This window comes from Panthera tigris, chromosome F3 (assembly GCF_018350195.1).
Source record: "Panthera tigris isolate Pti1 chromosome F3, P.tigris_Pti1_mat1.1, whole genome shotgun sequence".
Taxonomy (NCBI): domain Eukaryota; kingdom Metazoa; phylum Chordata; class Mammalia; order Carnivora; family Felidae; genus Panthera; species Panthera tigris.
This window is the reverse complement of record NC_056678.1, coordinates 20,333,128-20,350,090: the sequence shown is the minus strand read 5'-3', so window position 1 is coordinate 20,350,090 and position 16,963 is coordinate 20,333,128. Positions and strand designations below refer to the sequence as shown.

Genomic DNA, 16,963 nt, shown 5'->3' with positions numbered 1-16,963 from the left:
CTATGGATTTGATATAAGAACAGAAATGCTCTGCTACTGAGATTTAGACACTATATACCATTTTGGATGAAATGGCCGGACTTTGGCAATTGATGAACACAACCCATGAAAACCAGGGTCTTTGAAAGAATCTTTGGTCACACCTATAAGGGCACCAATTCAAAGAACTCATAGAAGAAGTGAAAAGATAATATCTGGTACCTCAGTTGTATTTACCTGCATCTCCAGATGATCTGAAGACAAAAGAGCCTGTTTTTGTTTTTTTCTTAAACTGTAATACATCCAAACTCTAGTGAGTATATCACTATATGGGAAAAATAAAGTTTTTGAAAAATTTCTGTTTGGGAAACTTTTATAATTCAAGTGGATTTGAAAAATACAAATATTTGAGATTAATGAGCACCTTTTTATATTATGCTGTATTTGAGACACAAAGATACTACCACTGACTGAAGCAGGACAGCGAGGCAGGCCCACATGATGGATTTAGGTCACTGGAAAGGCTGAAGTACACTAGCTGTATAACAGCAGGATCAGAGACTTTAGGAGAATACAATCTCTTAGTAACTCAACCCAAGCATTCTTTTAGGTTACCTAAAGCAAAATGGAATGGGAGGGAACACTGTGAAATTAAAGTGAAATTTAGTGCGAGTTTACAAAATAAAGTGCGCCTATAAAAAAATCTCTCATCTCCCATGTATATGCATAATGCTGCAGAGTTTAAGGCAGTGGCTACTGGATGGGGGGTATTTTAGAGGCCGCATGACATCGCTGTTCTTAAAAGCCAATATTCTGAAAAAAAAAAAAAGTCACTCAATTTTCTTGAGACTTATTTAGAAAACGTTTTTAATTCTTAGAATGATGGAAGTTGTAAAATAATACGAAGAAAAAAATAGGAAAAGCAAAAATCAGCTTTTTTTTGGTTACCTTAAAACAAAGAGGTGTGAAGGAGATGATTAACAATGCAATTACACAGTAAATTGGACAGAGTTGCAAATTTCACAGAGTAACTCTAAAGGGGTTCGGGGATAAGAAGAGCTGATATAGCAGTAGTCTCTCATCAAGTCAGGATGGGGGACAACTTACTTCATCTATAAAAAAGAAGAGTAATTTTCTGCCTGGTAAATCTATAATCTGCCATTACAGAGACTGTAATCTTTATTTGTAATGTGGGTAACTGAAAATAATGGACTTAGTGAAAGGAAAAAAAACCAGTATACATTAAGAGTATCAAATACAAAAGGCAGACATACTCCACTCCTTACTAGCTGTGTGACCTTGGGCAAGTTTCTCAATCTCTTTTGCCTTAGTTCCTCATGTGTAAAATGAGGATAATAAAAGTATCTAAGGTTATATTACATGAGAGACTACATTAAAAATGCTTGGCATGTAGTAGGCATTCGATAAATGTAAGTGATGGTGGTGATGTGTCAGGATACAGCAAGCACCATTTCCTAAATTTTGAACAATGTGCCCTGGTGCACATTCAGTGATTTTATTTATTTATTTATTTATTTATTTTTAATTTTTTTTTTTTTTAACGTTTATTTATTTTTGAGACAGAGAGAGACAGAGCATGAACAGGGGAGGGGCAGAGAGAGAGGGAGACACAGAATCGGAAGCAGGCTCCAGGCCCTGAGCTGTCAGCACAGAGCCCGACGCGGGGCTCGAACTCATGGACCATGAGATCATGACCTGAGCCGAAGTCGGACGCTTAACCAACCGAGCCACCCAGGTGCCCCTCACATTCAATCATTTTAGAAGGTTGTTGTCCCTAGTGAGCTACGCATTTGAGGGTTACTCAAGCTGACAGTCCTAAGAATCAAAATATTCCTTTTCATTCAGGTCTTCTAGGTGTGACTGCAAACCAAGACAACTGGTTCCATATGCTGTACACAAAGAACAATGCAGCAGGGAACAGCACGGACTTGAGCCAAATTGCTCAAGTTCAAATACCATTTTTGCTTTTTACTGAGCTCTATGACCTTGGGCAAGATTACTTAATCTCTCTGTGCCTCAGATTCTTCATCTACAAAGTGGTGATAAGAATATCTTACAGGGTTACTATAAAGATTGAACAAGATAATGTATATAAAGTGGCTGGTTCAGTGCTCAGAACATGTTTGCTACTGTCACCATCATCATCCCTATCGTCCGTCATTTTACAAAAGAATGATACATCTCCAACCACTAGAATTTGATTCTACAGAAACAGCATTTCAATTCATTCTTAATTTCCAATATTATAAGATTCTTAAACTGGCTGGGCATTTGAGTCAACGCTTTGTAAATTGCCTCAATATGAGCAAGACAAAAAACAAAGAAACAAAAAACAACAAACAAAAAAACCCCTGCAGACAAAATGAGTCAATTGTAGTATTAGATCTTTCCAATTGTCATTGATGTAAAGTTAGAGAAGGCCAAAAATGCCTTATCAAAACCCACTGTAGAACTGCTTTTTCCGTTTAAAAACAAAAAAAACACACTGCTTTTCCTGCTTCAAGCAAGTTAACTTCCTACCTGTCATCTGTGTTACGAAGGGATGGAAGCCGAAAGCTCGTGTTTCTGTCAAGCTTTGATTGGCTTTTGGTCCTCTTGATGGAGCCTTTCAGGCGCTTGCTGAAGAACCCCTAGAACGAAAAGGCAGAAAGTGATGGGAGAGAAAACCATAATAGCGCCTTGCTGTCTTCTTACTGCTTTGTACCGCTTTTGAAAAGAACGTTATAATGGAGACCAAAAAAATTTAATGCCCTATAAAATGCCCATTTTATAATGGAGACCAAAAAAATAATCCAGCTTTTAATTTTTTAATTTATAAATAATAGTTGCTTGAAACTACCTGGTAATGGGACAAATTTTTTTTTTCTTCTAGGCTAACTGGGATAATTAAACTTTTTGATAACACTTAACTTCTTGTCTCTTGGTTTCTATACCAGCTATGGTAGAGAAACATGTAATTTTGATAACAGATTTTTAAAAACAAAACAAGGTAACAGAAAAATATACTCCTTTCTATGAGGCAATTCAATAGAAAAGGCATCTGGTAATTAATTTCCTGAACTAAATTAAGAGAAAACAGGAAACGAGAATAGCATATGCAAGAGCCCTGAGGTGAGAAGGTACTTAGGACATTAAAGGAATTTTAAAGACTATGCTGATAGTGAGAAGAAGCTTTATACTAAGAGCTGCCAAAAAACCTCCAAAACCAAAAATAAAACACCAAACCAACACCAAAACCAACACCAACCAAACCAACACCAAAACCAAAAATCAAACCAAAAAAAAAAAAAAGAGTTATGTAATTAGTACAAGGTAATATGTTGGTGGTCTCAAAAGTTGTTAAAATTTGGTCTATGTCACCTTGAATATGTTATTTGTAAACTTAAGTTTCAAATGTAGGTAAACTATCTTCAAATGAAATGTGAAATACTTCATAAATGAAATGTCATTTATGAAACCGTTGAAACATCTAGACTTCAGGAGAACAAAGCACTTTATAGTTTTTGACCACTGCCTCCCTCCTGCCACTTTCACCAAACTATCTAGAGCTCCTTGAGTATTTTCCTAGTCTTAGCACCTACTAAACAATCAGCAGCCAATAAAAGTGTGTTGAATAATAGAACAAATGCACGCATGAATGAGGATAGCCACTACTTTCAAGTAATAATTCTATTGTTGGCAGATGAAAGGACATCTTATGTCTTGAGAAAAAGTTGTAATTCAAAGAAAAGTATGTTAATGCTGGGAAAATGACTCTAATCACCTTGAGATGAATACCGTCCTGTAGGGGTTATGTGCAGTAAACATTTCCATCAGGAAGAAAAAGAAATACGGGGTCAAGATCAGCACGCCAAATCTTTTATACTCTTTTAGTTATCACCAAAGCCTACTGTTTTGGCTGAAGACTGTATTAATCAAGATATTCGGGATTACGTTTATCTAATACACTCACAATCTAAGTAGTATGAGACGTGTAACATGTCTATCTATGAGCAGGTCAACTAACAGAGATGGGGGCTTGGCTCTGTGCTGCTGTCACTCAGGGACTTAGGCTAAGGCAGGCTCCTTCTCTGTGCATCTATACCTGCTTCAGGAGGATAAAGGAAATGTGACAAATTATGTACTAGTTCTTAAAGCTTCATGTCACTTCTGGTCTCATTTCATTGGACAAAAAAGTCACATGACCGCACCTAATTTTTGTGGGGAAAGGATCTATAATTGTATCACGTATCCAGAAAGAAAACTGGAAATATTTGGTGAATAGTAATGTGGACTACCACAGCGGTTACCCACGCCAAGTATTTTGCAAACACACAGGCATTGGTCCTTCCATTAGAGAAAAATGGAAACAAACTTATTTGAATCAGAAGTAAAACCATTTAGCTGCCTGAAAAAAACACTTAGACGTTATTTCTTGTTATTCTTGTAGCCCAAAGAATAAGGGTGAAAATTCCCTAGGCAGTTTTTTATTATAGGAGCATAGAGGTTGACTGGAAGACAGAAAACAAGAAAACAAAAAAATTTTTTAAGTACTATATATATTTTTTTAAGATTTTATTTTTAAGTGCATGCTGTACTGAGTCAGCTGGGGCCCCCGGAAGCACTATATTTCTTAGGGACGGGCATTTGTCTAGTCTTCTGTACAATCTTAGCATTGTAGTTAGGGAAAGTCACTGTCATTTGTTCTCCAAGGCAAAGGCTTTACTTACTACTTATCATGATTTAATCAAGATGAGTCACCACATTTGCTCAGAAATGTGGTCTGCAAAAAGGACCTAGAGTTTATAGGATTCTATTAGGATTGTGTATGGTTGATTCAAAAGCCACTGGCCTAAGTTGGGATTTGGCTCAAGGACCTGCCCAAATGCCATATGTAAATATATTTCTAACAAAAATACAGTTAGGCAGTTGAGTGAGAATATATACTAGCAGATGTTTGCTTACACGGTACTTTATCTTTTTGTGCCACTTACTATACAATACTTCTTGTTTTAATCCATTTATTTAGTAAATATTTGTTTTATGTCTATTTGTCATAAAGTACCATACCAAGTATTGTAAGGGAATCAAAGACAAAATAAACACAAACTCTGTCCCCAAAGAGCTTATAGTTTAATATGGGATTTGGAAACTATATATATATGTAAATATATATGACACAATTAGGGAGGTAAGTGTTCTCAATGTCTGGCATATTTAATCAACAAAATAAAAATTAACTATCATATTTCTTTGAATTTAGGACACCAATGATTGTTAAGTCACACTATTATTTTACGTACACTAAGAAAAAAGCTGACAATTAAACTATAACATGATGCCTAATCTCTTAGGACTTTTATTTTGTATCAAGAAAGTTTTTCAAAGACTTACTTAGGCAGGTTTTTATCATATAGTGCATAGTGTATACATAAAAAGAATAAATGCAAAATAAACTAGCTTCTTCATTCTTCTGAACTACTTTTTGACTTAGAGTAGTTGTTCATGTTTTTCCACAGAATATTATCATGTAGTCTTTCAAGAATGTTGATGACAAACAGAGTGTCTTAGAAGAATAACTTACAGAGATGTTAAAATGTGAGAAAATACACATCTTAGAATTGATAATATGGTATTATGTTAGAGAGGTACATAGGAAACAATTTCAGGATTTCAGAGAAAGAAGAGGTTATATCTTCCAGAGAAATAAGGAGAAGTTATATAGAAGAAGTGCAATATGCTAGGTCCTGATGAGTAGACAGGATCTGGGTTTGGGGGTTGCTGAGGAGCAAGGCAGCACCACAGGAGAAAGGGCTACAGAAAAATGGACCATGTAAAGAGCTGGCAAAGAACAAAACGGGTGCCCCTTAGGTAGACTCAGTCTGGCCAGTATATGATTAGGAGTAGTGAGAAATAAGGTTGGAAAGGTGGATCGTCCACCTATTAATGCATAATTATCGCTCCCATTGGCCCTTAAACTTTCGAGGGAAGGGGTAATGCTATACCTATCTTAACATCTGCCACAGTGTCTAAACTGTAGTAAGCACTCAATATACATGTGAAATTATGGTTGTTCTGGGAATACAGGTAAGGGAAATTTTAAGACAGCCCAGAGTGGTCAGTAATATTTCATTCTGTTTTTATCTCCTTGATATAACTGAAACATGGTTTTCACTGAAAATATTGTTTAGCTTAGGCTATAAAGGTTGGTCTGGTGTCAGTCCATTCAGCCAGGTGGTCTCCCACATGTTCAGGGAGATCACATAGTTGAATGGATGCCACTAAAAACTCGCCATCTCCATACTAGTCCCAGCTTCTACTATGCCCTTGTCTTGGACCAACTACGCAGTGAGCCAGCCTTCCAATGACACTACCCCTCCTAGGAAACCTCAGAGTGTATGGCATGCACACTTGCCCACTGCCCCTTCTGAGCGATTCCTTAGGCACAGATCACTATCCTTTGCACCAAGCAGTTCTTCGGCCTGACTATAGCTAACCGGACCAAGGATGGACACCTGACCTAAAGGTACCAAGAGGGGGCCGGGTAAGAGTTTTGCCTTAGGTATCACCTGGTAGCTACTAAATACCCTAGGCTGATTCCTGGTCATTCCCTGCTTCGTACTTTACCCTCCAGCAACCCTAGAAGCCTGTAATTCTCTACACTCACCATGCATCGCTGCTACGGCTCATATCTCTCCCTCTTCCCTGGCTAAGTCATCCTTTCAGACTCAGCTAAGGCATGAGATCTCCCAGCGTGTCTTTTTTGACATGTACCACCTGGCTCTAGATGAGGTGGCCATTCTCTGTGCTTCAGAGGAATCCAATTACATACAGCGAGCCTTACATTTAGCACACGGCATGCCCACTTATGTGTCAACAGCCCTCCTTCTAAACGCTGAACTCCTCAGGGCAGGGACTACACAATCTTTGCCTTCCCAGGGCAGGTCCGATACCAGGCATTTGGCAGGGGTTCAATAAATATCAACAGAACTGAAATAAAATGGGCAGTGAAAGGAGTAAAAGCCATTGTGGAGTTTTCGATACAACTGCCACTGCAGAAAGAGCGGGCAACTCTGAATCAAAGTGTGGCTTCAAATTCTAGCTCCAATTTCTCCTATTGAGTGACTTTGAGTAAGTTGCAACTTCCAAGTTTCAGATTTCTTACCTGTCAAACGAGGAATAAAAAAACCCTCTTCCTAGGGCCATTCCAGAGAATAAGATGACTGAATGGAAAAGCACTTTTAAAATAATGGAAAATGGGTACCTATAAGTGTTAACTTCATCTGAGTCTAGGGAGAGAGACTACTGGGTAGGCTAGGTGGAATCATGGCTTTTCCTCTTAGAAACTACCACATCACAGGAAGGGAAGGAAACTAGAAAGAAGTTCCACAAATGGCAGGGATTTGGGCCGTTTTGTTCAGTGGCAGATGCCAGTACCTACAGGGATACCTGGTACATCCTAAGTGCTCAATTAACATTCGTTGACCGAACGAATTTACTGAAGGCTTCCTGGATATGAAGCACTGCTAAGTGCTTTCTAGTAGTTCCAATACTGTTCAGTCGGTGCAATGACCCCACAAAATAGGTATTCAGCAGCTTGCTTTAGGTAACACAGTTTATAGATGAGGAGTCAGGATTTAAACCCAGTATTCTGCTAACATGTAAAAAGTTTCATTCATTCACATACTTACTGAGCACCGTTTATTGGCCACATGCTTGAGGCACCTGAGCTCGATCAGTGAACAAAACAAACAAAAATCTTTGCCTTCATTAAGCTTCATACATTAGTGGAAGGAGACAGACAATAAACAAAGGACATAAGAAATTAGTAAAAGACAAGGGCTACAGAAAAATAGAGCCACGTAAAGAGCTGGGAATATAAAGTGGTCATGATAGGCCTTATGGAGAAAGATTACACTGACTAAAGATTTGACGGGGGAGAGCCTCAGATCTCAGGAGGGAAAAGCATTCCAGGCAACAGGAATGGGATGGGCAAAGGCTTTAAGGCAGAAGAACTCACGGTATGAGGAGAGCCAAGAAGTCAGCGCGGCTGGAGAGGAGGAAGTGGAATGGGAGGGACTGTGGGAAATGAGGAAACAGAGGGAGCAGTGCTGGTCCCAGTCGTGAGGTGGATGGGCAGATCCTGCAGGCCACTGTAAGGACCTTACTTTTTTTTTTTTTTTTTTTACTGTTTATTTATTTTTGAGAGAGAAATGAGCGTGACCCCGGGAGGTGCAGAGAGAGAGAGGGAGACAGAGAGGATCCAAGGCGCACTCTGTTCTGACAGCAGACAGCCTGGTGCGGGGCTCAAACTCACAAACCGCGGGCTCATGACCTGAGCTGCAGTCAGATGTTCAACCGACTGAGCCACCCAGCACCCCAGAACCCCGGGACCTTACCTTTTACTCTGATTTCTAAGGAAAGCAACAATGAGAGACAAGACCCATCAAAGCAGTCGCAAATAAGCAACCATTTGTTTTTCTGAGAGGACTAACTTTACCTATGAAAACAGAAATGTGTAGTGATTTAACATGGTTTTGAGCAAGAATGTGTGCCATGTGAACAGTTCATTTTCTTCACCAACAGCAGATCACCTACCCAGAACTGGTATACACAGAAGGTGTCTGACTTCTCCCAGGTCAAACAGCTGCCAGGAGGCAGAGTACAACCTCAAGCCCAGGCAGCCTGAGTCTGGAACCCTGGCTTTTTAACCTCTATGCTACCCTGACTCTCCACATTCTTATTCCTCTTCAAGATACTTCGGGCACTAGGATATAATGCATTTATTTTTTTTTATTTAAAAAAAATTTTTTTTTAACCTTTATTTATTTTTGAGACAGAGAGAGACAGAGCATGAATGGGGGAGGGTCAGAGAGAGGGAGATACAGAATCTGAAACAGGCTCCAGGCTCCGAGCTGTCAGCACAGAGCCCGACGCGGGGCTCGAACTCACGGACCGCGAGATCATGACCTGAGCCGAAGTCGGACGCTTAACCGACTGAGCCACCCAGGCGCCCTGGATATAATGCATTTATAATGCACATTCTCCGTGGGTGCTATATTTAATTTCTACACGTATCTTATTACAGAATCATATACCACAAAAAGGAAGAAATGCACTATGACAATTCAAAAATATGAGGGGAAAAAAGAAAACAAAACTCCCACCAATGTGACATCAGACTTAGAAAAATTTGCCCCTAGGGCTCCTATCTATATAATTAAACTGACATGAAATGGAAACCCTATTGAAATTACTTTTAAATATAACTGACTCTATGGTCACTGAGAGAAAAAAATGCAAATATGAAATTTACAGAGAGATGGATGTCGAGAGGAAAATGCTTCTCTCTTTCACGTTAAGTTAGGACGTCTATGTCTCATGTGAACGTGAAGAGTACGTGATGCTCCTACAAGCTTACTTTAAAATCCAATAGCATAAATGGAAACAAAGGAAAAGACTACAAATAAACTGATTTCATCCTTACCTGAAAACACACTACTAAAACCCTCAAAACAAATCCTACCTGTCCAATCCTCTTCTGAAACACTGTTGCTACCAGCTACAACTCTGAAAAACAGTAAAAAGCTTACTTCAACACCTACATTGTCAGACAGCAACTGATAACGACTACCGTGATGTACTTTAATTAGCCGGTACTCACTCTTTTCTGCCAAAATAAGGCTTACACTTAGCAACTGCCCAGGGAAAGGAAAAGCCAAACGTTGCCTTTCTCTGGAGCTTGGTGTGAGGAGAATGATAAAAGGTGTTCACCACCTACAAACTGGAGTAACCCCCGAAGACCGGACTTGGCTGTCAGGGCCCGACTGTAACTGAAATAAAGTTGCTGCTATGCAACCGCTCCCAGAAGCCTCTGTGGCGGTAACGGGAGCCGGGCCGTGCCGTTCCCTGAAGACGTGGAGAAGTGGAGGCAGAGAAGCACGCCATCACCTTCCCCACAAACACACGGTGACGCGCAGCAGGAGCCTGCTCTCATCCTGCGTGAGACTGTTTCTTATCAGTGGCCACACGAGGGATTAAGGAAATCTAGGCGACTGAAGCACTTTTAATAGCAGTTCCTTAAAATATTACATGACGCACAGCAAGAAAATGCCACCTTGTCAACTAGAAAGGACCCAGGCGAGAACTGTTCTCATTCTGGCTTTTAAAGTTTTCGTTTAATTAGTAAATGCATTCCTGTGTATTTCTGTGCTTTAGCAGTTCACGGTATTATGGATTGCAATGACCTGACAAGGGCTATGTCCTATATCAATTACTCCCTTCCTTCCCCTTTTAACGTAACTGAGGAACCTACAGATGCTCAGAAAATGTTCACGAGAATCCAGTTGTAGACAATTCACAGGAGAAAGGAAAAGGAAGGGTAACTGAAAGCGTTAACCTCCACTTTCCAGCCATCATATTTTACTTCCTTAGCGTATCTTCCAGTTATTGGAAGTCCAAGGAGGGAGGGAAACTCTAGGTAACAAGAGTAACAACAGAACAACAAACAGTTGCAAAGTGCTTTGTAGTTAAACAGTTTCAGTGTGGGTAATTTCCCCCCTAGTAGGGATTTGGGGTTGGTTTGTTGGTTTGTTTTGCAAATTAAATCATCAAAGGGAAAAAGAAAAGGTCCTATAATAAATTACAATTGTTTTTCTAGCACAGAGCTGATGATAAATCAGAATTTCTGGGCGTGGGGCACAGTGATCTGCATTTTTGACAAGCATCCAATGATTCTCTTTTATTAAACAAAGTAAAACATTTATTATGAAACTTTAAAAAAAACCAAAAGCGCATACATTACACACATACCCATTAATCAGATCTAACCCACATTAACATATTGATATATTATTAGATTGTATTAAAGTATAAAAGTAAATACATATGTTATATGACATGTTTTAAAAAATTATTATAATATGATATAACATATTGATATATTAACATTTGTTGGGGGGGGGGGCAAATACCTTTTCTATCCCTAGTAATATTCTTTGTCTTAGGAGATTCATTTTCATATGATAAAACAATGTTATATCAGATTTCTTTTGATCATTACCTTCCTGTTAAATTTTTTCAAACTTTCTACTTTCAACTTTTATATGTTATATTTTAAATATATCTTAAAAAAAAAAAACCATTAGGTCTATTGGGGTATAATTTACGAAAGGATAACTCACCATATTTAGGTGTATAACTCGATGAGTTTTGACAAATGTATCCTACTGCAAACGAGATACAGATTTTTACCACCTGAAACGTTTCTTCAGGCCGCTTCACAGTCCATCCCTTCCTCCCACCTCAGCCCCTAGAAACCACTGGTCTGATTTGCCCCTACAGTTTTATCTTTCCCTTCATGCTCTATCAATGGAATTATGCAGTATGGAGCTTTCTTTCACTTAGCATACTGTTTTGGAAATCTATCCATGTTACTGCATGTAGTCCATTCCTTTTTATTCCACATATGGATATACCAAAATATGTTTATCCATTTGCCAACTGATGGGCATCTGGGTTGTTTTCAGGTTGGATCTATTAAGAATAAATCTGCTAAAAAATATGTGAACAAGTCTTTACGGGGACATACGGTTTGGGAACCATGGAGTTAAAAGCTTGGTTGGAAATTCACAAATAAATAACATGGAGAAATGGCAACTTTTTAAAAGGATAACAGGTGAGGTGGCCTGGCGGAGGGAACTTGAGAAGGAAAGGAATTCCTGATGTTTTTCCTTTCTATTTAAAATAATTTTAGATTGACAGGAAATTTGGAAAAATAGTACGGAGAGTTTTCTCTTACCCAGCTTCCCCCAATGTTAACATCTTACCTAACCATAGTAAAATTATGAAAACTAGGAAATGAACATAGGGTAGCATGCTGACAAATTACCTAATTCTAATTTCACCAGTTTTTCCACTGTATTCATTTTCTATTGCCACTGTAACAAATTATCACAACATGGTGGCTTCAACAGTACAAATCTATTATCTTACAGCCATGTAGGTCAGAAGTCCAACATGGGTCTCACCTGGCTAAAGTCAAGGTGTCTGCAGGGCTGCACTCCTTTCTCAAGACCTGGAAGAGAATCTGTTTCTGGCCTCTTGCAGCCTCTAAAAGGCCTCCCACACTCCTTGGTTCATGGTTCTCTTCCTCTATCTTCAAGGCCAGCAATGCTGCATTTTTATGAAAGATTCTGTTTTTAAGGCCTTGAGATTAGATTGAACCCGCCTGGATAATCTCAGGTACTTTTCTCACCTCAAGGTCTTTAGCCTTAATCACATCTCAAAAGTCTCTTTTGCCATGTAAAATAGCATATTCACAGATTCTGTGTATTAACACATGGACATCTTGGGGGCCATTGTTTTACCTTCCTTCCACACGTGGCGTATGTCATTACTTTCTTATGAGTAGGCATTTAGGTTGTTCCCAATATTTTGCAATTATAAACAATGCTGCCAAGAATACCTTGTGCCTATGAATTTTTATGCTGATGGAGGTAAATCTTCGGTAGACTGCTTGAAGTGGGGCTGCTGGGTCAAAGGGTGAGTACATAGTAGCTTTGCCAAAATCCCCTCTAGAAGGGTTGTACTAGTTTGGATTCCCATCACTAATGTATGAGAGTGTCTGTGTCCCATGATCTCACCAACTAAATCTGATGTCATACTGTACAGTTTTTGCTCACCTAAAGGTGAAATAGCCTCAAAATATTGTTCTAACTTGAATCTCTCTGATTATAAGTGAGTTTGAACATTTTTCAATATGTTCAGGACAATTTTTATAGTGCTTGAGAATCATCTGTTCATACTTTGTTTTTCTTCAGTTCTTTTATTGAGTTTTGGGTCATTTGTCCCTCAATTTTTAATAGTCCTTTATATGTTGTGAATATTTTCTTTCAGTCAGCTGGTTGTCTTTTAAGTTTCTTATGATGTTAATAAATCATAAGACAATTAAAAAAAACATGTTTGCCTCTGTAACCATTACAGTAAAGTAACCATTACAGAAAGTTTTTCCTACATTAAGGTCAAAGAAGAATTTATCAATGTCTGCTAGTACTTATATGGTTTATTTATTTAATTTTACATTTAGATCCCTAATCCATTTGGAGTTCATGCTTATGTGAGGTGTGAAATACACATCTAATTTATCTTTTTTTTTTGCAAATGGCCACTCAGTTGTCCCTACACTCTTTATTTCAAATGCCAACTTCTCAGGAAACCATCCCTGATTTCTCTAATAGGAGTTAGTCCCTCGCCTCTGATTATCTAAGCTCTTTTGTTTATATGACTGTTTTCCTCTGTCTTGACCAATAATTAGTTCTATTCCTATGTTATATCCCCTACTGAGTCCTAACTCCTGAAAGCAAACATTATTGAGCTCATCTTTGTGTTTCTTCAATGCTTAGCATACAGTGAGTTAACTTAATATATACTTGTGGAATCCTAATGATTAACCTGAATTATTAAGAAAAGTTCAATACACTTAAGAAGGTACGGAAAATACCTAATGCATTCAAGGGAAAAAACTCCTCAAAATTATTTAAATTAAACTAAGTTTGTGTTTCAAGAGGAAAAGTTTTGTATCTGGAATATTCACTTCTGTAGAATACCTCAGTTCCTGCTAATGAGATGTATGTTGATTTTCTTATGACTGGCAGAGACTGCTGATCTTAAGTTCACAGAGTATGCATATAAGAAAAATGGCTTTAAGGGATAAAATAATGAGAAATGATAGGTCAAAACTAAGAAAGAGAACATTCTCCCGAAGTGAGGTCTATTAGTCTATTGGACAGTCTCCCAGAGGTTATCATGGAAGCCTGAAAAAGCATCAGATAATAGAATGTGAGAGATACTTTTTCATTGTCAGGGGAGATGGACTAGATGAATTTAATTGAAGTTTTCTATCTCTCATTTCTAGGACTCTAAGAATAAAAGCATCGCAGAGAGAGGGGGGCTTTGGAGCCTAGGAGTCATTTAAAAAAATAAAATTCTTACTGCCTCTGGTAAAACAAAATGCACCTACAACCCATATTATGGAAATGGTGGTAAGCAAAAGATACAAGTAAAACAATATAATTATTCTTTACTAATGTCGATCACGATGACTTTTTAAAAAATATATAAAATAAAATGGGGGAAAGGAAGGAGAAATAAATCAAGGAAAGGATTTTATTAGGCATATTTATATAACTTCTAGAGGCTATTTCCTAACTATACTGCTTCTAATACTGCAAATATTTGTTTTTATTATAAATTTAGGCCCCAAATATTAACATATTGATCCTTAGTATATAGTACCTTTTATCCTGCAACTTTCAAGGATCTTAAAATATCTGTGTAATATTTCATTATCATAAAAAAGGCATCAGAGGCCTTAGAGTAGGTCAAACAATTTGCTCTGGGTCACACAAGTGAGACACTAACTGAACATACCTTAAAAAAATAAAGCTCTTATCACTCCTTTGCCTGTTTTAGATACAAGCTCCTAAATGCTAATATGAACTCCTTGTACTGATGCCCTGGAAGAATTACACAGGCAGGGGACACCGGCCCTAAATCATATGGTCAGAGGATTTTTCAACTGTGGGCACCCGATTTTAATGGACAAGAGCCCCTGAGTGACAGTGGTCTCAGTGACTGCATGAGATATGAGCCCTGGTAGCTAAGGACAGATCATCAGGTTTTGGCCTTCACTTCTGCTGGAGCTATTGTCTGTTTTTCATTTAACTTAAAAAAATTTTTTTTGACGTTTATTAGAGAGACAGAGCACAAGTGGGGGAGGGGCAGAGAGAGAATGAGACACAGAATCCAAAGCAGGCTCCAGGCTCTGAGCTGTCAGCACAGAGCCTGATGTGGGGCTTGAACCCACAAACCATGAGATCATGACCTGAGCCAAAGTCGGATGCTCAACTGACTGAGCCACCCAGGCGCCCCTCATTTAACTTTGAAAGAGTTGAGAGTAGAACACATTCCTACATATCCAATTATTCCTTGAGTAAGAAGCCAACCAAGATAGTCCCCATGTTATTCTGTCATTAATCTCACAGGACTCCCATTAAAAGAAAATTACTTCCTTCTACTCACTACATTCTTCCCTTAATTATGTTTTATTTAACAGATTAGTGTAGACCCTTAAAAAAAAAAAACAGTATACAACCTTGACTAATATTAAACCATCAATGATGAAGATGCTATGGCTTAAGAGGTTAACGTCTTTGCAATGGGCATATCTTGGGTAATCATGAATGTCACCTATATATTCAGTGAGTTTTCATAAACAGGTTAGGAAACAGAAAAGGCCTGTGCTGGAATTATAAGATTAACAAGATACAGTCCTGACCCTTCTTGAAGAGTGGTTTCTAAATTGCCTTGACTATGTATCAAATGAGTAAAATATCGTTGGTATGTGTTCCTAAAATTGTTTACTTGTAAAACATAAGAACGTTCTAATGTATGATTATAAAACATTCAATAACATAAAAATTTAAGGAGTGTAATTTTAAAAATTAAATATTTATTATTTTCTTTCTGCAACTCAGATGGATCATATTAAGCACCCTACAAGATATATACATCCTATTCTGGAGACCACCACCCAGAATATCACAGATCAGGGAAGGCAACCATGCCAATAATGAGGCTACAATATACCAGTATCAATCCTATAACAAATAAATGCACACATCTATGGAAGAACAGAGAAAGTCAAGGCTGATGTTGCCTAGAAGAGGTAGTGAGACACTGGAGCTGAATTTTAAAGGATGAGAATACTTTCAGGAAACACAGAAGTTGGCCTTGTTAGGCAGAAGTGTGCAAAGATACCTGAGAAAGCTTGTTTGGGAACTTTTAAGTTTGGTTTAAAAAAAAAAAAAAAAGGACACTAAGAGAACCCTGTAAGTTTGGAGGCTGAGAGATGTGGGGGTGGGGATGGTGATATTGGGTATTAGGAAATGAAACTGGAAGGGCAGCCAAAAACTTGATAACGAAAGGTTCTCTGTGCCAAGCGAACTTTGGTTTTTATCATCCTGTAAAACACAAATCAAACTCAAAAGCTTTCAGCGGGTGACTGATGCTTTTTGATGGAAAAGCCAGCTCTGTCTGGAAATATTTAAATGAGGGGGAGAGGGAAGGAAGAGAAAGAGGAGAGTGGAAAGAACCTGCTGTGCAAGCCAAATAAAATGTACAAAATTTGGTCATGTCCATGGGCATGGGATGACAGAGAATTACTAAAAGACTCTGAGCAAGGGAGAGTCAAGTAATGATCAGGGTTAGAGCAGCAGTGTTAAGGCTAAAGTGGGTGACAGAGGTGTTGGATGCCAGGAGATGAGTTAAAGTCTTTCCTGTACTAGATGAAACTGGCTACATGGTTGGAGGGGCTCAGTGCAAAATACGTGGGCCCTTGTTTGAAAGGCAGGAACACAGGCCATTAAAGGTACTAAAACAGAAAACTTTCCTTTCTTGAGCAGTCTTTCTCCCTATCTGCTATGATGTTTTTCATTTGCTATTTAGTGTCATGCTCCCTCAGGCACCGGGGCAAGTGCAGACCTTCACAGGTGCCGGGGGCCCCAGCCCATGACTCACTATGTAGGTGGCCCACTGGCTGCCAGGTTGCCTCTCCCCAGCCAACAAAGCCATGTACCATGCCCGGGCCCAGTGTAGGGAAGTTGAGCCAGGCTTCTTCCCTGTTCACAGCTGCCTCTGCAATTCACTAGGTATCTGGGTTGGGGGTGGCCAAGAGGCTCACTCCAACTGAGTTGTGGCCTTCGGCCGCCTGCCAGATACTGGTGAAGCTGACCAAACAGGGGAAGGACGCCCCTGCCTGGAGGTGCCATGGGGTGCCCAGCCCAACTCCTATCTTTTTATGCTTGCGTAAAGGCCCATGCCAGGGTCAGAGAGTGAAAGCTAGGGCTGGGTGAGGTGGATGCAGGGAGGCTGGTAGGAGTTCTGGGGGTGGGGAAGTGGGTGGAAGAGAATCCATCCCAGGGAA

At 39.0% G+C, this 16,963-nt stretch overlaps 1 protein-coding gene across 6 annotated transcripts in view; it reads right to left on the bottom strand.

Annotated features, from left to right (window-relative positions):
• The window catches only part of RASAL2 (RAS protein activator like 2), a 349,262-nt gene that overhangs the window by 55,910 nt on the left and 276,389 nt on the right, over positions 1-16,963 (bottom strand). For all 6 annotated transcript variants that reach the window (XM_042976554.1, XM_015543801.2, XM_042976556.1 and 3 more), the window contains one exon: positions 2,521-2,630. In XM_042976554.1, the coding sequence (XP_042832488.1) occupies positions 2,521-2,630 (110 nt within the window). The remainder of the gene's footprint in view (positions 1-2,520; positions 2,631-16,963) is intronic.